Source organism: Ostrinia furnacalis, unplaced genomic scaffold (genome assembly GCF_004193835.3).
Source record: "Ostrinia furnacalis isolate ACB-3 unplaced genomic scaffold, ASM419383v2 OfSCF2973, whole genome shotgun sequence".
Classification (NCBI taxonomy): Eukaryota; Metazoa; Arthropoda; class Insecta; order Lepidoptera; family Crambidae; genus Ostrinia; species Ostrinia furnacalis.
Window position 1 is genome coordinate 56,755 of NW_021133212.1, and position 26,059 is coordinate 82,813.

Consider the following 26,059-nt stretch of genomic DNA (forward strand, 5'->3'; position numbering starts at 1 on the left):
AAAATCATGATATCAAATATCTGACTTCACCATACCATTTATATGGCCATGTTAACATGGGCTAGTGTCGGCTCATATACCCATTTACCTAACACCCTGTATAAGTAGTATATCCGTTAAGCTAGCACCCATAACACAAGCATTAAGTTGCTTACTTTGGGGCTAGCTGGCGCTGTGTGAAATTGTCCAAAGATTTATTTATTTGTTTATTATTTATCTCATAGAACTCATTTATTTATGCAAATAGGCTTTTAAAAAGCACTTTAACACGTCCCTGTATTAACCCTACCACTGCTTCAGGACAATAAATGGGTCAGCTGAGAAGAAGCAGCGAAAGAAACTCGGTCACTATTGTCAGCCTCATTTCTCTCATCATCATTTCAGTCGCAGAACGTCCACTCCTGAACGTAGGCTCAATGATTTCCATAATGACCGGTTATTTATTTTATTTATTTATTATTCATTATTGAGCAATTACATATTTGATCCAAATAGCGTCCTAAATCCTCTTTAGGTTGGTAGCGGCCTGCATCCAGCACTACTACTACCTGCTACCTATATGAGGTCGTCGGTCTGCCGCACATGTATATGTTTTCTAGTGATGTAACTGACATGACTAAATTTAGGGATTATCTTAAAAAAATAAGTATATCAATGTCCATGAAGTTTTTGTTTTTACTTTAGTGGCTTTCCATGTGTCATGTCTGATAAAGGGTCAAATTCCAAAGACGAAGCACTTTTAGCGCTACCTTATCCGAGACATTAAATAGTAATACGTAACCAAAAGTCATTGTACTATTACTGTGGGAGCTTTAGCTCAACTTCATCTATGACTTATGGAAACGAATTTATCCTAACTCGCATGTTTTAATATTATAGAAACTACTTATATCAAAAGTTTTTGTTTTTTCCAGCATTCCAGACGTGGACGAAGATATAGCGAAATTAATTAGTTCGAATCCGCCTGAGCAGGCGTTCAGCTTAGACGTAGACAAGCGCTCGCGCAGCAAGGCCGATTCGGCCTCGCCGCAGGAGCGCCTGTCTCTCTCCAACCTGTCCTCCTGCGACACCTCTTCCTGCCGCAACCTCCGCCCCGACGCCGCCGCCTTTAGCTCTAGCCTTACGATACCTAACCTAGTTGTCTCCGACGATAGCGATAAGCCAGATTCGATATTACAGGGAGTAGCTTACGAATCGGACCAATTGACTATTATAGACATCGACAAACCTTACACCGACGACGTTCATTATAGCGAACTGAGTGCCCGAGCGACCCCAGTTAGTGGGGATTGCACGCCGGAGAGGAAACTATCTAGTGTTGACTTGGAGGTGGATGCAACGAGCTCGGAAGGGTCCAATATTAGCGACGACTTTAGCTTAATATCAGAGATTATTGACGCGAAACCAGACGATATCGAAGAGACTGGCTGCATCGGACACATCGATTCCCCTGAAGTTTCAGATGCGACGTATATGAACTCTGAGACTTTACATGGAGAATCGATCATGGACGACATCAGCTCTATGCTCGGACAGGACGTCCTTATGGCTATGATGGGAAAGAACGGAGAAAACGAAACGTATACGGATGACACAACACTTTTTACATCAGATACAGTGTCAGATATACAAATGGACAGCCGAAACCCTAGCTTGGAGAAGAATAACGAGACCAAAATGAAATACATATCGAAAATTAAGAAGCCCAAAGAGGGGGAGGTTGAGAAATTCGGGTTCGAAAACAGAGTATTCTACATCGAAAATGCAACGAAAGTGGAGGAGCAAATCAAATACTGTAGTCTAGCGCAGTTTGAGGAGGGCAGTGACATCGCTAGGAAATCGTTCAGAAAACAACTAAAGAAAAGCATCAAGAAAAGGGTGGCCGACGATTCAAGTGTTAAACACCTATTGCCTACGACAGAAGAACTAAAAGACGACGATTTTGGGAAATGCTGTCACAGTTCTCTGACAATGATTCCGTTGAACCAGCACTGTGAAAAGAAAGCAGATGGCGTCCAACTCCAAATACCAGCGTTTCCTCAAGTTAGTGTTGTAGTGGAACCTCCTTCTCCTTCACACAGCGAAGATAGGAAGAGCTTGAAGAATAACGGTAGTCGAATGGCGTCGGTGCTAAGTGACATCTTCGACCAGGGTACGGATACGCTGAGTGTACATTCCCCTGAACCCAGCATTGCCACAGCCAGGGAAAGGCGACAGTCAGATAACCCGAACCTGTTAAGTTCTGATCCGGAGTATGGAAAGTTTTTGAGCTGCTCCCCGGCGGCTACTAGAAGAATATCCTGTGGAAGCCTCTTCAAACCTGGTGAACCTGACAAGTAAGTTCAAGTTTTTTTAATTATTTTTATTCCTTCTTTTATTATATTCCCGTTACAGTTATTTAGCTCTAGATTCTAGGGTAAATGGTAATATTGCAAGAATCTGTCAGTCTTTGACCTATTTGGGTTTTAGAAGTACGAAAAGATCTTTACAATAGAAATAACTTGCAGGGGATGAAAACTTAACTTAAGCTACTCGAAATAATTATTCTATACGTACGTTTTCAATGGTCTAACAATCACAATTATACACATCTCATTTTAGTGATTTGTCTCAAAGCAGGTTATCAACATCAGTGTCATCAATATGGGGGGAAGGCGGTGCGATGAGCGGGATGGGGTCATCAAAGACCGAAGTCAATGATAAAGCTAAGAAACTTCCCATCATCAACCCCCTAGTTCAATTACCAGCTTGGCCGCACGTCACCCAAGGGTTCATAAGCCAATGTCTTCTCGCAAACGCTGATGCGTTATGCGCTGCTGTCAGTCCATTGATGGATCCTGATGAGACGTTGTTAGAAGGGTTCTATGAAAGAGCAGTGATGAACAACTACTTCGGAATTGGGATCGACGCGAAGATAACTCTGGACTTCCATAATAAGAGGGAGGAGCACCCTGAGAAGTGTCGATCGAGGGCGAGGAATTACATGTGGTACGGCGTGCTGGGGTCGAAGGAATGGGTCAATAGGACTTACAGGTAAAGACTTTCTCTTGCAAGCCTTTTAGTATTTTTATACCAAAAATTACTGCCCATTCAAAAATACAAAATTATTTATTGTGAATCATAGGTAAAATGGTGACATGTTACAGTAGGTAGTATCACTATGTTCCGCTCAAAGAGCATACAATTTGTCAGACAACAATAAAATATACAGGGTGTAACAGGAGGGGTGGATCATCGTAAGTCAAACGATGGGGGACTTCAATACCTATCGATATAACCCCCATGTATGTTCCGCGATTTTCAATGGTTCCAAAGTTATTGAGATTTTTGTGAAATTTAAGTAAAAAGCCGGAATTCAGTATAAAAGTCTTCACTATATCGATAGGTATTGAAGTCCCCCATCGTTTGACTTACGATGATCCACCCCCCCTGTTACACCCTTTATATTATCCTGTATAAATAATATTTTATCCTGCTATTCAACATTTTATGTGGGATCATCTTTCAATGAGTTTCTCTTCCAGGCATCTCGGTCAACGAGTACAACTGGAATGCGACGGTCAAAGGATACCTTTGCCCGAGCTGCAAGGGATCGTAGTCCTCAACATCCCCTCGTTCATGGGCGGGACCAACTTCTGGGGCGGCACCCGCGGGGATGACCTGTTCCTGGCGCCTTCCTTCGATGATAGGATCCTTGAGGTAAGTTTTAACATGAGGTAGTTTTGCCATATGAGTGAACCTAATTTTAAAACATGCAAGCTCACACTCTCACACGTCATCATTTTAGGACAATAGAATCAAAAAAGTTGAATTCATTATCACTAGTAAAGTAAAAACCCTGATGCAATTTTTTCCTTCTTCTATCGATAGAAAATTATAATGTCAAGTATAGTTATTAAAATAAGTTAATTTTTTTTAATTGTAACTTTGTAACTATGGTTTTGCTGCCCTCTCGTCCGTACATTGGCTGGCAGAATGATTGTGTCTAGGTATATTGGTCTACAGAATTACACTTTCCAGACTTTTGAAGCCTCTAATAATTATTAGTTTAACTTATCAGTTACACCTCTCCAAGGCGGGTCGTTACATTCCCTCTAATATGGTCGAGTGAAGCGATGGCTGGTTCACTCGTCATGTCTGTGAACAGGCGCTGCTTTCGGGGACTGGTCAATCCAAGTTATTCAAATTTATGTATGCGAGTCATTTCTACTAGTATCTTAATATGTAAGTCTAGAAATTAGCACGTCACTACCTTGTATAATATACCACGCAATATTGTATACCCATGCTTATAAGATACACCATACAAGAATGCATGGTAAATTCAGTGAACTGCTCCTGAATCGAATGTACCTACTACTACTATTTCTATTTATTTATATTAACCGGCAGACAGTGGTGACTGAGTTTGTTGCGGCGCTTCTTCTCAGCACTTGCCAAATGTTGGTCTCGAAGCGCTGGTAGGGTAAAAAGATTATGAGACATGTAGAGCCTCCTTAAGAGCAAAATGACGATTTGTAAGAACTATTTATTAGTCCAAACAAATAAAGAAATTTTGACTTTGACTTTTTGACTTTGACTTTGACATTCCAGTGACGAGATGGAACCGAGCCACGCGTTCATAGTGTTCAAAGTGCTTTATCAGATTTATGCCCATTTTCACCATTAATCCCTAATTTTAATGACGGGCATTACTCTCTTATGTAGGTACTTACTGACTATTCAAGTTTCCATTGCATGAAACTTTATACCTCTCCAGGTGGTAGCAGTATTCGGCTCAGCCCAAATGGCGGCTTCCCGCCTCATAAATCTCCAAAAACACCGCATCGCTCAATGCAGGGCAGTCCAGATCAACATCCTTGGCGAGGAATGTGTTCCAGTACAAGTAGACGGAGAAGCCTGGCTACAACCACCCGGATGCGTCCGGATCATACACAAGAACCGGGCGCAAATGCTGTGCAGGTCAAGAACACTGGAGAACAGTCTTAGGTTGGTGTACGTTATCTTTCTTGATACTTTTAGTAGAAAGTAGAAATGTAGTGGAGTAGTGCTAGTACACTTCAGTGCAATCTACTTTTGAGACTTACGCCCGTATTCACAAACATGAGGTCTCACAGTGCGCGTGGACGCACAGGGTGACACACGGACCAATCACAGAGCTCTATTCAACGCTGTGCGGTCGATTTACTGCTTCACTTAAGCAAGCATCGTTTGTGAATACGGGCGTTAGCAATTGAAAATGTGGTGGAACGACATCCTCATAAAGGTGAAGGCGCTAGATACACGCCACTTCCAAACGGGCGATGTGAAAAATGAGGGAGGCCTATGTTCAGCAGTGGACGTCCTATGAATGAAACGATGATGATGAATCGAAAATATCATTCGTCAGAACTAAGGCACTCGCTCTAGGATTTCAAATGTAACCTACCTGTAAAAGTGGTACCGAGCACATAGCACTGCTTCTGTGCATTGCAACATTTGCAACAGCATTAAAATATTTTTATTAAGTGATAGGGTTCGTGATGAAAATATCTGTAGTGATAAATAACTGCCAGGGAAGATAAGATAGTGCCTAATACCGATTAGAAAACGCAACGTGAAAAACTCTCTTACCACGATCGACCAATGCTCAAATACAATGCTGGAAACTTAATGCAAGAGGCTCAGAGAGCCGCTCGCAGCGGCATTTTTAGTAGGAGGCCTATGTCCACTAATGGACAGAATAATTTTCATTGTAACATATCTCAGTTCAGTCAGCTCGCAAACTTTATATCGGTCTCGATTAGCCACATAATCATGTTTAAACAATCCATTAGATCAGTCTTTCCCAAAGTGGGCGATAACGCCCCCTTGTGGGCGCTGCAGGCTTAAAGGGGGGCGGTAAGAGACCCAGAAAAAAAAACGGGACGTTGTGTAGAGGCTTGGGAGGCGTCATCTACTAGGAGGACTCTTAGACACCGACTGAGCTCGACTCTTGACTACAAAAATGGGGGGCGCTAAAAATATTTTATTCTCAAAGTGGGCAGTAGACTAAATAAGTTTGGGAACCGCTGCATTAGATGAATAAAAGCAAATCTACAAACCTAGTCACAATAACGTTCTGCTCGCCAGGGCGTGGGACGAGAAGCAACAAATGAAGGCGCACGCGCTGGCCGGGCAGCCGCCGCGCGCGCCGCTGACCGCCGCCGAAGCCGCCCAACTACTCGCGCTGCTCGATGACGTCAACACACTCGTCAAGCACGTCAGTACCCATACTCAATACTCAATATTTTGTTGCATCCATTATGTTGTGTTCCGTCAGTTGGAGGTAAGATAGCCAGTTCCTCAGTGGTTGAGGATTCCGGGTGAAGCTCGCTTCCACCTTCGGCCTGATCGTCACTTACCATCAGGTGAGATACAGGCCAAGAGCTTCCTCGTTGTGGATAAAATAAAAATAAATAAAATAAATGTACACACGACAGCATATCAGGTTACCTATTTTTGTTGCAAACTCGCCCCTATTACAACTGCACAAGAACCCACAGTGGTTACGTTGACGTGCCGTCGTCCGTACTTAAAATTAGAACATTATGGGCCCTGTAGGGCACGGCAATTAGGAGAGAGGAGGACCACCCTTGATCAACCGAAAAATGTATCAGAAGTTAGAACCTAATAATTTATCATTGAGATACTCACTTAAGCTTATTAAAAATTTTGATTGACATGGAAAGTGGACCCGATGAGTACAGTTCAAGGCGGGATGGAGGTGTTATTAGTTTTTGTCGATGTCGAAAATTGTATGTACTGTCGAACTGTCGATGTCTTCTCGTTTTTTGTAAAATTCTGGGTATTTTTTGACAAATTTACACGTCTCTAATATGTAAATGCTAGGTAGGGTGAGTATATCGTTTATTGTTTTTGGTACCCTGCCTTGTGTGTTAGCTCTGCTGTGACGTCACGCGAGCAGCAGTGAAGGCGCACGCGCTGTCCGCCGCCGAGGCCACGTAGCTGCTCGCGCTGCTCGATGACGTCAACACGCTCGTCAAGCACGTCAGTACTCTGCCTTGTGTAGCTCTGCTGTGACGTCACCGCGAGCAGCAGTGAAGGCGCACGCGCTGGCCGGGCAGCCGCCGCTAGATGACGTCAACACGCTCGTTAAGCATGTCAGAAGGTGCTGCTCAACAAACAGACTTTTAAGTAACTAATAAATAAAGTGTTCGGCATAAAACTTTTCTCGCGCATGTGCACTGTGTTGGATGACGTGAACACGCGTGTCCTATGTTTATTAAAATGTTTTTATGATGTAAAATCCTGTCTACCCCACATTAAGTTGTGTGAGGCTTGCGTCAGATGGACGACACATATCCTCTGAACCCTGGTACTCTTTCAGTCGTCTAACGAAATAGGAAATAACTATGGCGAAGCAGACTCCCAACTTTTTTTAGCATTTGGCAGTTTTCTATGGTGCCAATAACAGCATCTAATACTGTTTTCACAGGTGAAACTGTCGTGCATAAGCGAGACGGGCGTCTCTGGTGGAGTATCGAGCGGCGTGGCTCTGGCACGGCGCGTGGCGGCGCAAGCTGATGCTCTGCAAGACGCCGAAGGAAAACTACTGCCCGCGCCGCAGCTGCGACGTCTACTGGCAACCCTGGTAAGAACTAAAGACTTACTATAGTACGATAAATTAAAGTCTCCTCCCACAGTTCATGACACCGAGAAAAGTTTGCTACTCGCGCCGCAACTGCGACGGCTGCTGGCAACCCTGCTAAGAAGTTCTTACTTCTTCTAATAGGAAAATAGGAGTACAAATAAAAGTAACACTTATCCCAAATTAGCACTTTTTTTTTATCCAAAACGAGGAAGCTCTTGGCCTGTATCTCACCTGATGGTAAGTGATGATCAAGCCGAAGGTGGAAGCGAGCTTCACCCGGAATCCTCAACCACGAGGAACTGGCGATCTTACCTATAAAGCCTTGATCACACGTTCCGAGCAAACGGGCGAGACAGTGCTCTCGGCCGAGTACTCGGTGTGTATGAACATTACGCCGAGTGCTCGGCCGAGCGCTCGAGTATGTGACTCGCTCACCCAACTGTCTCGACCGAGTAAACATTTTACTGTCTCGCCCGTTTACTCGGTACGTGTGATCAAGGCTTAACTGCCGGAACACAACAATGCTGTTAACATTGTTGTTATGGCGACAGACTTAGGTAAGATGGCTTCTACTACTGATGGTTTGCTACTCGCGCCGCAACTGCGACGGCTGCTGGCAACACTGGTGAGGACTGAAGTCTTCACATTAATCATTTCAGCCACAGGACGGCCACTGTTGAACATGGGACTTCCCCAATGATTTCCACATGGGTCGTCAAGCAATCATCATCATCATCATTTCAGCTATATGACGTCCACTGCTGAACATATGCCTCCCCCAATGATTTCCATGTTGATCGATTGGTAGCGGCCTGCGTCCAGCGCCTTCCTGCTACCTTTATGATTTCATCGGCCCACCTTGTGGGTGGACGTTCCACGCTGCGTTTTCCGGTACGCGGCCTTCACTCTAGAACCTTGCTGCCCCATCGGCCGTCAGTTCTGCGTACTATGTGCCCTGCCCATTGCCACTTCAGCTTGCTAATCTTTATTTATTTAAAGACTTTATTGCACACACAACAATATTCAGTACAAAAAGGCGAGCTCAATGCCATAAGTCATTCTCTACCAGCTGTAGCGGTAGCAGTAATTGTTGTATGTTTTTTTTTATGAACAACATCCGCCCACAACAAATCACCACTCACAACGTCCACCACTCTATCAAAAGAACTTTCTAGAACTAACGATTGAGAAGAAACTTTCTTCACAATTTCCAGGTGGAAAGCTGCCACGAGTTGGTAGAAGCCGGGTGTTCGGGGCCGGGCGGCGCGGGCGCACTATCGGCCCTTAGAGCGCATTTAGCACGCGTCGAGATGCGCGAAGGACACGCCTACTTACACCCTGACGAGGTGAGTAGTTGGTCAGATATTATGGGTTCGAATCCCGCAGAGATACATCATCAAAGAATTTGATGACCATTCTCTAGTATTTGGAACGATCGTGGATATTCATAGTTAGTGTGTTATTTTTATACTTAATCAAACAAAAAGGCTTAATTCTTCTGATATAAAGCAACAACTTTTTCCAAGAGACCAAATTTTAAAACTGTATCCTACTAATTCAATAAATGCGAAAGTTTGTATATGTCTGGATGTCAACATGTTTGTTACTGTTTCACGCAAAAAATTTTGTTTGACCAAGTATAAAAAAACACCCACTATTTTTTTTGTCACCAAAATACAATCGGTTACAAAATACAATTGGTGTACTTTCAAGATCAACAAACTTCCAACGACTCGTACTGTCAAATAACACTGAATCGCAGCTTTGCACAATAGTCTAGCTAGCTAGTTGAATCTCTAGTTTAAATAAATACACTGATCATTTACAATAGTACTTATAAAACTATTTCAATTTTTATCCAAGCACCTCCATGATAATAAATGTTGTTTCTCAAAATCGCTTACGACTATATTTAGCTGTGATGACTAACCTCTGCTTTGTTCCTCCACACCTCACCCCGCAGACTCTTCGCTCCCGTAGAGCCTACAGGAGACTCTCGCTTGATGGCATTAGACTCTACTTTTGAATTCTTCACCTTTAAAAAACAAGTACCTAAAGCCACAATGAGTGCATTGGTGTAAAATACTTTGTACTTTTAATATGTTCTACGAAAAATGTATTAAGGTAGCAATCCTCCCGAGGCTTTATCTAAACGATAACATCTTCTAAAAATATTTAACAAGTATGTTCCGGGATATAAACAAACGTTACCATTTTTAGATATACATACGTCTTAAACTAAGGAAGGGAACGCAATTTTAATAAGTTGAAGTGTGTTCAAATATTAGTGTAATGGTTTAACTTAGTTACATATTTGCAAGATAAAATACAAAACAACAATGTGGCACCTAGCACATCATTCCACCCCATCCACCCTTAGCGTCTATCACCCGCTTCAACCATAGACCAGTAGCAATATCGAGTAAAACCTCTCTCACCTAAACCTCCCCGACCCAAGGTCCAGAAAAAGTCCGGTCGCTGGCTGCGCGGCCGCCGCAGCGTCTCCGAAGGACCGCAGGGGTCATCGACCGCTGCTCAGGTCAAGTGCTGGGGCGTCAAGGAGGTCCAAACCTGGCTAGAGTCCTTACAGCTAGGGGAATATTCTGACGCGTTCGCGAAACATGACGTCACGGGCCGCGAGCTCCTCTCATTGGCGCGTAGAGATCTCAGGGATCTTGGCATCACGAAGGTGGGACACGTGAAGAGGATACTGCAAGCTGTCAAGGAGCTGCAGTGACGTCGGCGAGGCCACTCCGAGGGAGATGGCCACGGGTAAACGAAACGGACGGTCGCGACGCGATGTGATTTTGTTTTTTCAGAATGGCAATTGTTTCTTTACGGCCAGATGCTTTGAAATAAATTAGATTATATCGAACTGTCGATTGTATTTTCAGCAATATCTACTTATTCGTTTTAAGAATTTGACAAGCAAAGGCGTTCTGTTAAAAAGCCAAATGCTGTATCATTCGTATGTCTTCTTCTTATGAAATAGGTAGTTTTTAGATACTTAAAACACACATAAGCAATCTGTATGCCCTTGATATAGTGTTAAAGTTCGTGTGAGTCTTTTTGAGACAGAATACTTTAATATTTAGATAAGTCTTGCTATATAACAATAATATTACCTACTTAATCATTTGATAATGGCGATGTGTTGTCTCCAAATACATAGCGTAGTACCTACCAAAGATTACATAATACTTAATTTGCATATTTAAAGCTATATTTTAATGATATAGTCTAGAATTATAGCAATATTAATTTTAGGGAAGGTAAGTCGCGACCGTAATAATACAATTTTAGCCAATAAGATATTATTTTGAACTTCTCCATATTTGTTAAACAATATGAAACTAGAAGGATTATAATGAATATGTATGAAATTATACGATTCTTAATAGTTAAATAAGGAAAGAAATTAATAAGATTAAGTTTAGGGTCAGTTTTACAGGTAAGTTCTATTACCAAAGAAATCTTCGTTATACATTTTAAAAATAAACGACTTATCGCATAATTTAAATAGATTTAACAGTTAGAGCCTTGTCAGCTCGCATTTTATGACTTAGCTCATATAATAAAAAGATTGTAAAAATATTGACTCTATTCTAATCGATGTATCTTAAATAGCTAAATAATATATTTACTGATCCATGAATAACATTATCATCATCATCATCAAATAATCTTGTTGGTTGTCCTAATTAAATAAATAAAATAAAATAAAATATTGGATTTAAAATGACAAGGCTCTAAATAGGTCAACATTTAAAATTATGGTGCGAGATTATGCCTCTCAGTCGCTCTTACGCGATTAAGCGAGTGTGGAAGAAAGAGGCACAATATCTACGTCATTAGTCTAAAATGTAATTTTAAGGCAATTATTAAAACTGACCTATTATTCCTAAATTGATGAATACCGTCGTATGGTTCATACCAAAATAATATTGTAGATATATTTCTACATGTTTTGGTAAACAAAAAGACTGAGAAAAGAAAGATTAACAGCTGTTGTTAACCAAAAAAGGACCATATGTCTAGTACAGCAAGGATGAAATTACAATGAAGCCTACCCAACGATATTATACTATTGGACTATACCACTTTTTGCTATAAATATCTTCTAATCCGAAACTATATTTTCGTTTAACTCTTGAACATCGAAGTTTCTACCTCTCCTTTGCTATGTTCCTGTATAATATTACTAACTACTATCTTTCCACTATTTATTGCCATAAAGATATTTTTTTCAATATCATTGGCTAAGAAGCTTAAAAGAAATAAACGAATACCACTAAGAAGTACGAACATATAATACAAAATGCCTGCTCAGTACGAATGAAATATCAGGCATTTCAAGTAATTAAAATTAATAAAATTACAGTACATACGGCAGTAAGATATAAATAACATAAATGTGATTCTACGCACACATAAATAAATATAACTAAAGTCTACATAGATAAATAAAATAATTGAAATAGCTGTAGCGTGGCTCGTAGCGTCGTAGTACAGCTACGGATTGCTACGAGTTCGTAGCAGCTACGCACACTTCGATTCGTAGCCTAGCCAATGCTACGGACTACGAATTCTGTAGACGGGTTGGTGAAAGAAGCAACGCAATGAAAAAAGAGTGTTGTCTCTCTCATACGGAATAAAATAGTGCTGGGAAAACTTTAATGTCGTCGAATTTTGTAAAATCAACATATTTTCGACAACACATAACATTGTTATTAAAATCCCATTCTCAACGCTAATTCCTGATATTTTTAATTCTCATGGGAACACACTGGACGAATTTATTAGCACTTTCAATATACACCCTACAGTGTCATTAACTTATCATTGCTGACTCAACTATATTATGAATCATGAATTGTCAGATTGATCTATTTTTCATTGAGTCTTCTTAACATAATAAGTTTGGGACACTGTATTTTTCACCTTCCTACATTGTATTTACCCTATTACTTTTGTAAACCCTTATTGTGGCGAAAAAAGAAATTGTTAAGTCTAACATTATGTCGTCACTATTGATATTTCGAAGTCACAAGCTGCCAAATTGCCTTCAATATTGAATTTGTTAGATTTTGACGTGTTTTTCAGAAATCCATGAAACAACGAAATAAGTCCGTTGTTTAATATGAACCTAAGCCTGGGCGCAGACCACCGATTTTTAGTTGGCCAATAGTTGGATCGGGCTGTTGATCAGTATGGAGTTGTATGAAAGTGCGCACATTACACCGATTTGGTATCGGCCGATTCTTCATACAAATTAGAATCGGGCCCAATTATCGGCCAACTAAAAGTCGGTGGTCTGCACCTAGGCTTACATTTATTGTTTTTTAAGCCATGTGTCCATGACTGTATGTATAAATATATTACTGGTTTAAAAATAGGCTTGATTCTCCTACGATCTTAATGGAAAATACTGCATGCAACTTAATTTTAGTAAATAATTTAATTGTTATCAAAAGTCATCAGTTATAGCTTTACTTGTGGACACATAGCTATTGATTCCGTATTTTTGTTTCTTATACCAACAGATGTAATAGTAACTACTCGTAGTGGTTAGCGACATTTTTTAAATACCAAATATTATTAGACAGCACTCCAATTAATAGATGCACAATAATTTTATAGAACAACTATACGATTGTTAGTTATTACGTAAAATACAACAAATATTTTTTTCAATCGATTTAAACCTTTTTTCTGTACAATACTAAAAATATAGGCATTTCTTTCGCATACAGTTAGATTTTATAAGAAATATGTGATTGCATGCAAATATTAATCAGTTTAACTAGCCCGTGTACTCATTTGATGCACAAATTGTTTTCCTGTATAATGATTTAATCATCGAAAGTGTTAAAATATTAAATAGCACTCATCTCTAAAAATTATACAGGAATTAAAATGTTAAAACAATAGCACAGACATAGTAAGAAGCATAGTAATATACCTACCTGTACTAGTGATAATTATTTATTCTACATTAAAAAATAAATATATTCTCCGCCTGAATAAATTATACTTATTACTGTTCTGGAGTTGTAGTAGAATACATTTAATTATAAAATATTACATTCGGACATGCGATGATTAGATTATTGCAGTAATATAGTACTCAAATATGATGTAGGCAGTCATTAAATTAGGTGTCTTATGCCCGTTTTCACCATCAATCCCTTATTTTTAAGTGACCCCTATAAAAACAAAATTCCTGTTAAATGTTACCAATCTTAAAAATTAGGGATTGATGGTGAAATCGGGCATTAATCTCAATTCAATATTCTAAATAATAACAAGCAATTTCATCATCGTCTATTCTATATTGTGTGTGTGACAAAGAAAGTTTCGATGTGAAACGACTCTATGAAATGTGATCTCTTGTATTTTGTTGTATTTAATCTTTAGGTAACGTATGACGACTGCGTTGGTTCTGACCACTTTGATTATTAGTTTTTTGGTGTAATGTGTTGCGAGTCTCTCGACATAGTATAGGTATAAAAGTTGACTTTTCATCACGAACTAATATTTGACCCCGTAATTTTTGTAAATGAAATAAAAAAATAAAATGTTGTTTTTGTATTGGTAGAGCATCTAATAAGTTTACTAATGCTGTCCTTTTTCAACTAGAACTAAAAACAGAAACAGCTATAGGTATTTTTCTCTTTTTTTGGTACCTTAAGTTTCGAAATGTTACAAAATGTTTGAAACTCACCAGCGCAGTCGGTTCTCCTTTACGGATCTGCCTTATAGATGTTTTTATATCACTACCGTGCTAACCGTTCTATTGGTGTATTGTGCGACGATTGCGTGTGTTTAAACTTATATTTATATGAGCATTTATATTAGAATAACTCGTGAATGTTCGATCTAATTATATGAATTAAAATAAAATATTTCTGCCGGACCCACGGCACATTATTGCCTTAGATGACTTAGGACTATTTTATTATAAATAAATAATTAAAAGTACTTTATATTGGACATTGTAATCTATATTATTCGAAGCGTAGATATTCTTGTATGACTCATTTTCTGTGTGTTAAACTATTCGATCAATGACAGCAATTAATTGTTAAGTTTAATACAAGAAAAGTGTATAGCTCATCTCAAACAACTTTGAAAAACAATCCTGAATCATTTCACTCATATTAGGCGTGACTTTTCCATTCAATGCCTACAAATGTGATTTTAGTCTCTTACGTGCTGTTGCTCTCCCTTACTATAATGGCGCAAGTACACTAGCCTGGAGTGCTAGCCCGTCGCACACCGAAGTATGGGTGACGCACGGATGGGGGAAGGAGAAAGTAACCGAGATGTTGTTCACACTATTACGTCTTGGCCAATTTCCCGAATAGTGTACTTGCGCTATAAGAATAAGCGCAGGACATTACAGAAATCATTAGAGGCTTTCGTACAAAAGATGACGTATTTAGATTGAAAAGAAAAATCAACATCTATTTGCTGTTATTGATTGAAAGTTAAACATCAAACTATTGAAGAGATTGACGTGGTTTAGTAAGGGAGTTATTTCTTGAAGATGTTTTACGCTGATTTTTCGAATACTTATTAAGTGTTGTGTTATTTATTATAAAATCTTGTGGAATTTTACAACTGGTGTGATTCGGTGTGTCGAACTGTTTTTACATCGTTTGGATTGATGTTAAGGAATAATATTAATTAGTGTGATATCCTTTCGAATAGAATTTGGATTATGTATATCTGAAAATCGATTATTATTATTATTGTTGTATTTAATGCATTTTTCTTGTAAATTTAATCATATCAATATGTTTAAGTATGTTGATGTCGCTGCCTGGTTGGTACACTTTGTGAGCGGGACCGGTTCCAGGAAAGTATCGGTGAAAGTTCTTGCTATATTGTAACAAAGAAGTTTATCAAAAGATCTCCTTATAAAAAATTGTTTTTTAAACTAATTTAGTCACAGAAAATGCCACTTACCAAACAAAAAGCTGGCATTTAAGTACCAGAAAAACTATTTTTCATACCTACCGATGCAAAAAGCGAAGTGTAATAAGATAGAGAATATTTCGATGGACTAGCATCTGTTTGTAAAGATAAGTATGATATCTGTTTTGAAAGATTGCGAAAGCTACGAATCACTTGCCCCTAGGTCCGGTCCCGTTTGTAAACATCTAAGCAATAAGCATCGATAATTCACTTCGATTTTCTACTTAGATGTTGTTTGTGATGCTCTGTCTATTGTATTAAAATGGCCGATAGCTGAAATACCGACCTAACTGTATACGAGTACCGTAGTACCTATTTATTATCGAACCTAAGACCGATATCGAGAGTCTTAACTCTGTAACCACTAGACCAATGATGACACGATTTTAATGTGATCTTAAATGACCTAAAACTTAGCTGGATGAACGAACAATTTGTAAAAAAGAATCCGCTTGTGTGAACTTGAACTAAAAGCTGCAAAGAAAAAATACCTTATTACAAAAAGCCTTAAGACTAAAACAAATCATTGTATTTTATCGGCCATTTCTATACAATGAAGAGTTAATAATTTTAGTTTTTCTAGTCATTAAAATTATCGTGATGTTCCTGGCACAAGTTGTGAGATTCGAATTAAATTGTGTTAGAGTTAGTTTCAATACGTTCGTAATTGATGCATTTTGAGAATATAAAGTGATTATTGTATTTTTAATTGAGCTCGTAGGAAAGAGCTAATGATATTGTTTATGCTATTTTGTTTGAGTAACTCTGACGACGATTTTATAGACGTTTTGAGCATTATATCTCGAGCCGCTGGCGGTTTGAGAATTTTTTTTGTTTGAGTTACAACATTGCAGTGATTGTATCGATTCAGGATTCGAATTAAAATTAAAAAATAATAAACGATCAAAATTTAAAAAAAAAAGAGAATTTTGTCAGAGTCATCGCTACTTTCTCTTATTCCTAATGTTATAAAACGTTTATTTTGAATGTATTTTGCTCAATTTTATTTAAGTTATTAATTTTTATATAAGTCCAACTACTTATTCGTAAAAATGTGATGGAATTTAAAAGTTTGTTTGAGTGTGAATTATATTTTATGGCAGTGGGACACATCAATAAGTCACCTGGCAACACATTTTTGGACCCGTATTCTGCATTCGAGTTTCAATTCACAAAATTGCATAAATCGTTAGTAATCTCTATACGACTGGTCTTTTTCTAAAATTATGCGGACCTATGCTAAAAAATAAGGTTTTAAATCCACAATTTCTTTTAATATTCACGAATCCTGATTAAATTGTTCATAATTAATCTAAAAGAGATGGCTGTACTGTAGGTAATTATAGACTTATTGATGTGTCACCACAGAATAAAGAACCAGTTTTTATCGTCGAGTGTTGGTATAACTTTACTATGGAGGGCGGTGCCCATTGATATTACAATATAATATACGATTCTGATATTTCCTCTCGGTATTTATATATTTGAGAATTCAATAAATTATACTGTTACTCATACTTTCTGGATTTCATTTCGTAGATATGCTCCAAAGGAATAGTGTAGAAGAGACAAAACTACCCTTACATACGTTCTCAAACAAGGTTTAGACATGATAAGATAATGGAGTACCTACGTAAAATAGTCATTATAAAACATACCGTTTGTACTTTATTAGAATTTTAAAATATTTCCTCGGTTCCCCCTACTAAAGGTCTATTCCACTTTGATCACCTTTAATATACGATCCTGGCTTTGATCACCCAGGTCATTTTATCCTTGGGTGATCAAAGGACACAAATTGTCGCTGGAAGTCCACCTTGATCACCTGGGCGATCAAAGCCAGGTGATCAAAGTGGAATAGACCTTAATATGGTTGTAAAGCCTGGTCCGTGAGCACGTAGAATCCCGTCCAATGACCCCAAGCTACCCATCCCTGTCGCTCGCGCGTAATTATGTTGCTGTCGCGACTGTGCGACGGGCGCCCGCAGTGAGTGTGCGAGCATATAAAATAAAACAAACTTCTTACCGCACAACCGCCTTTATTCTTTCCAACGACTGACTTTTCCCTAACAAGTGCATCATTTCAGCCACTCCCGGCCCTTCGTTTAGTCCGCTTAGCACCGAACGCAATATCTTCATCAACTCCGGAAACTTTATATTGTTGTTCTTAGAAAACTCTCTAAGCTTATCCTTTAAAACGGGTTCTTCAAACACCTCTTGCGTTTCGAGGTATTCAACTAACCGATGTAACAAATCTTTGTCGATATCCATTTGGTTATTTGAAGGAAGAATCCAAAGAAAGCCGAATTTGGAAGACACTAAATCTTCAATCTTTGATATCCTAGCCACAGCCCAATTCAACACAGTTTTTATATGTTCTTTCTCAATGTCTAAGGTCTGTGAGGGGTAGGTGTGTTTGATCAAATCCTGGAGCTTGGCCACCAATGTTTGGGAGAGCTGGTCGTCTTGTAGTTGCCGCCTGATCTCCAGTCTGTTGCATTCTTGAAGGAGGTCTGGGTTGAGACGACTAGGGTGCGAGGATATCCTGTCGATTTGGAACTGAGAACAAATGAAATAAATATCAACAAACAATTAAATCTCAAAATATTACGTTTCTAACTTTACCTAGGCGTTTCTGGTCGCGAATAAGGCGACCTTAGCCATAAAGCATTCCATGCCAGTTTAAATGGCAATGCCAGTTTTTTGATTACAAAATAGTGTAATAAACTAAACTTACTATGGCATGTATACCTCTAAACTCAGTCTGAACTGAGTTACGAGCATTAGAAGTTTGATGATTTTCACACTAGATTTGCTTTTTGTGCGCAAGTTTTGTAAGAAATTGCAACAAAATATTGCGCTATTTTTTTATTGCGCTGATTCTGCTCAATACTGATGTCTGGAGCCTTTAATGGATGATATTGTTTGTTTACACATACAATCTCACTATTTTGTTGCAATTTCTTACAAAACTTTGCGCGCAAAAAGCAAATCTATGTAGTATAAAAATCATTAAACTTCTAATGCTCGTAACTCAGTTCAGACTGAGTTTAGAGGTATACATGTCATAGTAAGTTTGGTTTATTACACTATTTTGTAATCAAAAAACAAAGTTTGGTCGATGGCCGCGCGAAAAAAAAAAGACGCCAATTTCCGGCATTGTCTTTTGGACTAAACATTAAAATTCGTTTGGAGTTTGATTTGAATTGGTAAGATATAAATTGGGTCTTGATCAATTCGTTGTACTTAGTCCCAAAAAAACAATACGATTGAGTTAAGTGCGGACCTGCCAGCCGTGACGTCACATCGCCTCTCTGGTACGGGTGGTGCCGAGTCACGAGGTGCGCCGGTGAGTGCGAAAGATTCGCATTCCAGCGCAGTGCGCAATTAGGGTCTATTCCACTTTGATCACCTGGCTTTGATCACCCAGGTGATCAAAGTGGACTCGAAGCGACAATTTACTGTCCTTTGATCACCCATGGATAAGATGACCTGGGTGATCAAAGTGGACCGCAATGAGGGCTATCGTTTTAGCGCTCACCAGTTAGCGCCACTGTAGAGTTAGGTCCTGTCACTTGCTAGTAGCGAAGACAGTGGCACCAACTGGTGAGCGCTAAAGTGGTAGGAGGACTATCGTATTTGCACTCATCAAGATGGCGCCACTGTAGAGTAAGGTCCTGTCAATCGCCAGGGGTGCCAACTGTTTAGTATAAAAACGATAGCCCTCATTAGCTCGATTGGGTTGTGAAACTCGATTGCAATAATAGTGCGTTTACCTCTTCAGCAAGCTCGTCCATTGACTTCAGCCGGACGCCGGCGCCCGGCACGTGGTCGAAACCTCCTCCGGACAGCGTGATGTAGTTCACCAAAGCCAGGGGGAATATTCCTGAAACGTCCGAAATGAACTGCTTTAGCTTTGCTAGAAAAACTAAGGCCTCAGCCTCGAGTTTAGCGGGCAGCGGGGCGAGAGCGGCGGCGGCGCGGGAGCGGGGCGGGCAACGCAGACCCGTTCTCGAAACAAGCGGGCAGCTCGCGCGGCGCTTTAGCGGCGAAGTGTTGTGTTCGGGGTTGTGTTGTCGAGATATTTGTTTTTATTCGCAAACGAAATGTCTGAACAACGGCGACAATTTTATTTCGATTCAAATTTATTCCTAACGCTCGATTTACTGTGGGCAAAAGAAGGAGTGCGTTGCCCGCTCCCGCGGCGCTGTTTTCGAGAACCGGTCTATTTGATTTTACGCATAAGATCCTGCCGCTCCCGCGCCGCCGCCGCTCCCGCCCCGCTGCCCGCTAAACTCGAGGCTGAGGCCTAAACGATAAATTGCATCTCATAATGAGGTTGGTCACCTTAGATTCTTGTCATGTTACTATTCAATTTCGCTGCTTGTTCTAATTTCATCATTACCACCAAGTAATTTAGCATACACTGCAGGAGCATGACATAACCCTCTAATTATAGAAAGATTAAATCTTGTAGGTGGGTAAAGAAACCTGATGTTCGCATATTTGTCTCATAGTCGCTTTATACGACCATGAGGGCTTAATTTAAATGTTTAAAGGAGTCATAATAAGGTTAGTATGACCTACCATTATTTCTGTAGTCTTCTACTTTCACGTCACTCTGCCTCTTGCTCAGTTTGGTGCCGTCTGCATTCACGATCAAAGGGAGATGCCCAAACTGCGGCGGCGTCCATCCAAATGCTCTGAAAGTTTCATTTAAAATGTTAGTGTATAGGTATTCAAACATACAACATCAAATTAACTTATTATTTGCGTACTACCCACATTATTTCATAAAGTGTCAAAGTATTATAAGTACCCAATTCCGTGGTGGGTAGTTAAATGGAAAGCAAGCTCAGTAACAAATTGTATTTTAATGTTATTTAATAGACTTTAGTGTAATTAGACCTAATAATTGGTCTTAAACTGTACTGTTTCAAACTTGTATTGTGCCGTTTTATATGGTGTGAAATAAAGACTATCTTAACTATAGTCTGGTCTGTGAGCACGTAGAATTTTGTCCAAAGACCCCAAGCTACCCATCCTTATCGCTCGCGCGTAATTATGTTGCTATCGCGCTCGCACACTCACTGCGGGCGCCCGTCGCGACAGCAATATAATTGCGCGCGAGCGATAAGGATGGGTAGCTAGGTTATTGGACAAAATTCTACGTGCTCATAGACCGGGCTTTAGGTATCTAATATCTATCTAGTACCAGATTGAAAAATACAAACTTATAGATTAGTAGATGCTTCGTAGTGGATATCTGCCACTCCACGCCTCTTAACACATGTGTGACATCCATGAGGTGGTCATCCACCACATTGGCGAAGTGATACGTGGGGTAGCCGTCACTCTTCATTAGAACAGGGTCACCTTCGTTGAGAGACACGTCGTACGCTATCCCGCCGAAGATCAGGTCTTCGAATGCTGAGCAGTCTGAAGATAGCTGGAAATATGTATAATAAGGTAAGGTACATAATGAAAATAGTTTTTACTCCAACAACTTGACTTGTATTGTTTATTTTAATCCTCTTTGTTTTTAAATAATGTTTTTATTTGTACTGGTATTTCAATTAATTAAATACAGGATAATGTCAATGCAATGAAAAACATAACTTAAAGTTAACTGGCAAGTCATTTAAAAATGTTTTCTGACAATAAATTAAAGGAAATAGCACATAATATACTGCCTACAAAAAGAACACCCTGTATAGTTTACCTTAAATCTAATACAATAAGGTGTGCCAGCCCCGATCTTTTCACTGATGTCCTCTTCAGACAGACTGCGGCACCGGTTGTCGTACTTTGGTATACGCTGGGATCTGACTGCATCTCTCCGGAGTAAGTTGAGCCGCCGCTCAGTACAGAAGCATTTGTATGCTGAACCATTCTCTAGCAGTTTGGAAATGTGTTCTCTGAAAGATAACATATTTTCAAAATGATTCATATTTCTTGCATTACTCAGGTTTTTAGAGTTGGTAATAACAATTATCACAATCTAAAAAAAAGTTTGATGATAGGTAATTAAATTAATTCCTACAAACATGTTTTTATTTTTAACTTGCACTCGTATCTCTTGTTATGTCTATAACTTGTGTTTATGTCTAGAAAGTAACTTGTTATTCTAAAATTAATTTATCATAATTATGAATTATATTTACTAGTGATATTTACTGGTATATTGGAAGTCTTTCGCTCTGCACGTACGGACCATATTTGCCACCGATCCCAGGGCCTTCGTGGCACTCAATCCCTGCCCACTTCAGATCTTTCAATAACGCTTTCACCGAGCCTTCCACTTTCCTCGTCTGATCGGTATCTTCGATTCTAAGTATAAACGAACCATTACGAGACTTAGCAAATAAATAATTGTACAAAGCGGTCCTCAGACCACCTAAATGGAGATATCCCGTAGGACTAGGGGCGAATCTCACCCGAGGTACTTTGGTCTTAAAAGTACGACATAAATTCACTATCGACACAGGCAGGACACGATTATTCAAGACAGAATTCATTTTCAGACACTAGCAACTCATATTTACATTGATATCCGGTTATATAAAAAGATTTTCATTTATGAATATGGACTTTGAGGTTAAAATTCACCACAACAATAAACAGCTGATTGTCATAATGACAACTGAGAAGAGGATCTTCAGTTCGAGAACTTCAAAAATTTATTGTTGAATTTTGTGAAAATAGACGAATAGAAATAAAAATTCTCATCGATTGAAAATAATAATCAATAATGAAGAATTTTATTATTTAAAGTGAATCAATAAGAAATAACAAGTTGTTTTTTATGTTGATATTTATGTGTTTTCCTCATTATAATTTTTGAACGAACAGCCAATTGTCTATGAAATTTTACTAATGTTGCAAGGAAATAAATTAATCATTATAATAGGCAAAATTTTGTCAAATTAGGAAGTTTTTTTGTAATTCAACTGGTCAATATCACGAAACATGGTGATTATGATGGATATGAGCGTCCTAAAATTAGTAAATCATATCACCAAAATATCATGACAGACCGACTAAACCAGCCATATAAAAAAAAACAATATTAAATGCAATCAAAGTTATTAGTTATTTATTTAAAAAGTTGTATTAGTTTTAATTTATTATAAGTTAAAAATAATGTTCTTTGTTGTACAAAGAGCAAAATGCTGGTGCATTGCATTATTTATAAAATACTTTCTATTCATGCTTAGAAATGAAATATTAAAAACTGGATTTTTAAATTACGTGTCTTTAAAAACATGTTTTTCTCTTTTTGTTCGTTCAATCTTTACTTTTGATTTGATCTTTTTTACTTTTGATTTGATTTGAAAGCTTCACGTTACAAGCATTAGAAGCGGAGCAATCCCGCAAAAACAGAAAAACTATGCAAATTTCTTAAGCGTTAGTACGCTTAAGAAATATTGCATAGTTTTTCTGTTAGCGCGGCTAGTGAGTGAAGATTAAAAATAGGGTAATTTTTTTCATAACGCTTGCAATAAACATTGTCTATGATTGTTATTTCACTTTGGTACTGATGTCGAAATAACAGTGAAAGTTATTAGAAATAATAAAATCTTTACGAAAATGGTGAGTAATCATTGCCAAACACGCATTTAAATCGTTTAAAATAGATTGGATTAATAAATTACGGCTGTGTCACTTAGTAAATTACGTTATTAAAGTGACAGCTAAGCAGTGTGCGAGGTTATGACGTTCCTGCGTTTTCTTTCAGAATAAATTAAAATCGTCACAGAGGGACAAAGTGAAGAAATTCGTCGCGTTCACACAGACGAGTGAGACCACGGCGATATATTGCTTGTCTCAAAATGATTGGAAATTAGATCTGGCCAGCGACAATTATTTCCAAAACCCTGAGGCATACTACAAGGACCCTGTAAAAGCGTCCGTCGACAGAAAAAAGTTAGATCAATTATTTAATAAGTACAGAGACCAGCAGGAGGCAGATAAGATCACAGTGGATGGGGTAATGAAGTTCTTAGAAGATTTAAATCTTAGTCCAGAATCAATTTTAGTTTTGATAATAGCGTGGAAATGTAAAGCTGCAGTGCAGTGCGAGTTTACTAAAGATGAGTTCTCGATGGGTTTGCTGGAGCTGGGAGCGGATAGCATAGAAAAATTGAAAGCGAAACTACCAACGTTGGAGTCTGAAATAAAGGATACTAACAAATTCAAAGACTTCTATCATTTTACGTTCAACTATGCTAAGAACCCTGGGCAGAAGGGTTTAGAACTGGATATGGCAATAGCCTATTGGAATATTGTGCTCCGTGGGAGGTTTAAATTTTTGGATGCCTGGTGCAAGTTTCTCATGGTTAGTACACAATATAGCTAAATTTAGAAGATCTTTATCCATAAAAAATATAATACTAAAGTTTTGTCTAGTGTAAACAAATGCTAAAAATACTTATTATTGGTCTTATTTACCCATTAAATGCTTATTAAAATTTTTCCCTCCAATTTATAGTCTTGTCATATCAACACACCTAGCACTAGTTTGCCATTTGCCATTTCAATTTTTCAATATAGAGCATAATTTTAATAGCAGTAATAAAGTCCTACTTGTACAAAATTATTGCTCTTTACCCATTATACTTGGGTTTGATTCAAAATAAAAACTGACTAACTCGTCCATCACTATAAATTTCAGGAGCATCATAAGAGATCAATACCAAAAGACACCTGGAATCTGCTACTGGACTTTGCCACCCAGATTGATGATGGCATGAGCAACTACGATGCCGAAGGTGCATGGCCCGTACTCATTGATGACTTCGTGGAATGGTGCCAGAAACAAGGCCTCACGGCAGATGCGGTTAAAGCACTCGAGCCAGCGTCCGGCTAGCTGACAATCATAGGCTTTGAGCACTATGACGAAGACCTTTTGTACGCTGGCATAGAAGCCATTACACCTGAAGGTGGCTTCTTGAAAAAGATTAAAGCGTGCATTATCTTTATTGTGTCTCGTTTGGTGCTCTATAGTCTAGAGCTGTGTACAGTCGAGTGGCTCATCGTTCTCATACTGTTGGAGTTGTGTAGCTGACTGGATTGTGACGTGTTATACTGAGTTAGATAATAACTGCCGCAGAAGCCTATAGTTTTTAGATAAGTCAGTCTTGAGTTTACTTTACTGTATAGAGCTCTTGCACTATTCGTCCGATATGAAAAATTTTCGTGTAGACTCTTGTTGATCCAGTTCGTACCTCTTCCAGGGTAACATTAATGGGATAATGGTTCCTCAATGGTAACAAAGTCCTCGTAAGAGATAGATAAATGTTTTTTCAAATTTTTCAAAGTTCTCTTACGTTATAGAATAGTATGCCGTCAAGTAAATTAAGCTGTAAATATGTATATACACATTAATGATATTACTTTTTTTAGTATTAAAGCTTAGAATTTTTTTCTGTTTGAATTTTAACAGCAGCTACAATACAGATTGTTTTAAAAAGCAAAATAATGTGAGCATCCAATCATATAAATAACTAGATCAAAGTCAAACAAGATAAAGATTTGGTATAAATTATTTTATTTGCTAATTAATTATGTTTAGCAGGAGTTTTGTTTAACATTTTAAATAAATCAGATGTGCAATTTAGATTTGATCATAATAAAGGTGCAATTTTAATTAATTGTTGCAATTATTTACGAAATTCCTGCTATATGTATAAGCCTAGTTCAGGCAACGTTTAAGGTTTTTAGATTATGGCCTGTTGAATTGTTCAAAAATAACGTAAATATATTTACGATTTGAGAATATAAAGTTTCAACATTTCTTAATACTTACTATTTTCAAGAGTACTGTTAGCATGATCTGTGATTTCTGATCTATAGGTATTACAAGCTTTTGTCTTGTAAAAGAACAACTTACCATAAGACTATTTAATACTTTTAAAGTGTTTATTTAATACTTGCCCTTCAACTGTGAGTTACAATCATATTAATCATAATATTCATTTGTTCAATTAAAGTTTTCAGGAAATTATTTGTCAATAAAACTAAAACAGTGTGTATTCATTTTAACAATATTCTCATTAATTTTCATTGTAGAAGTTTCTAGGGGAAGTGATTTTGCTTCTAGGATGTCATTGACTTAAAATCGTAATTAAAAGTGTTTGGTACTTAGTTTTAATGTACAAAAGATGAAATTGATGTATTTGAGTATTAAATTACATTAAATTGTTAAATAAAAATATTTTTGTTTTTATACTCCATGCATCTCGAGGACCAATTTACACAAGGTGGAGAGTGGAGATAAGATGAAGTTATGCCGTGCTCTGTGAGTTATGCTAAGAAAGAAGCGATGATACAATAGCATTAGTTTTTATTTACCCGGAGCACGAATAACCGTTCTCGCCCCGCTCTACAATACTACAATAGGAAACGTGTTATGTACGGTACGAGTCATTCGTGCTCAGGGTACAG

General features: G+C 38.4%; 3 protein-coding genes across 3 annotated transcripts in view; 2 read left to right on the top strand and 1 right to left on the bottom strand.

Moving 5' to 3' along the window:
• The window catches only part of LOC114356834 (diacylglycerol kinase eta), a 47,347-nt gene extending 36,374 nt beyond the window's left edge, over positions 1 to 10,973 (top strand). The window contains exons 11-18 of the mRNA XM_028310194.1: positions 915 to 2,336; positions 2,602 to 3,033; positions 3,525 to 3,699; positions 4,760 to 4,989; positions 6,112 to 6,241; positions 7,478 to 7,633; positions 8,848 to 8,979; positions 10,092 to 10,973. Of these exons, the coding sequence (XP_028165995.1) occupies positions 915 to 2,336; positions 2,602 to 3,033; positions 3,525 to 3,699; positions 4,760 to 4,989; positions 6,112 to 6,241; positions 7,478 to 7,633; positions 8,848 to 8,979; positions 10,092 to 10,370 (2,956 nt within the window). The 3' untranslated portion in view covers positions 10,371 to 10,973. The remainder of the gene's footprint in view (positions 1 to 914; positions 2,337 to 2,601; positions 3,034 to 3,524; positions 3,700 to 4,759; positions 4,990 to 6,111; positions 6,242 to 7,477; positions 7,634 to 8,847; positions 8,980 to 10,091) is intronic.
• A 6,643-nt stretch (positions 10,974 to 17,616) lies between these two features.
• Positions 17,617 to 22,241, bottom strand: GluRS-m (putative glutamate--tRNA ligase, mitochondrial). The gene is made up of 6 exons (XM_028310198.1): positions 21,791 to 22,241; positions 21,336 to 21,531; positions 20,848 to 21,062; positions 20,201 to 20,316; positions 19,390 to 19,499; positions 17,617 to 18,172 (listed from the first exon to the last, which is right to left on the bottom strand). The coding sequence occupies exons 1-6, from the start codon at positions 22,129 to 22,131 to the stop codon at positions 17,636 to 17,638; spliced, it is 1,515 nt and encodes a 504-aa protein (XP_028165999.1). The 5' UTR covers positions 22,132 to 22,241; the 3' UTR covers positions 17,617 to 17,635.
• An 856-nt stretch (positions 22,242 to 23,097) lies between these two features.
• SCCRO (defective in cullin neddylation 1 domain containing SCCRO) lies at positions 23,098 to 25,609 on the top strand. The gene is made up of 3 exons (XM_028310196.1): positions 23,098 to 23,206; positions 23,352 to 23,951; positions 24,288 to 25,609. The coding sequence occupies exons 1-3, from the start codon at positions 23,204 to 23,206 to the stop codon at positions 24,480 to 24,482; spliced, it is 798 nt and encodes a 265-aa protein (XP_028165997.1). The 5' UTR covers positions 23,098 to 23,203; the 3' UTR covers positions 24,483 to 25,609.
• The last annotated feature ends 450 nt before the right edge of the window (positions 25,610 to 26,059 follow it).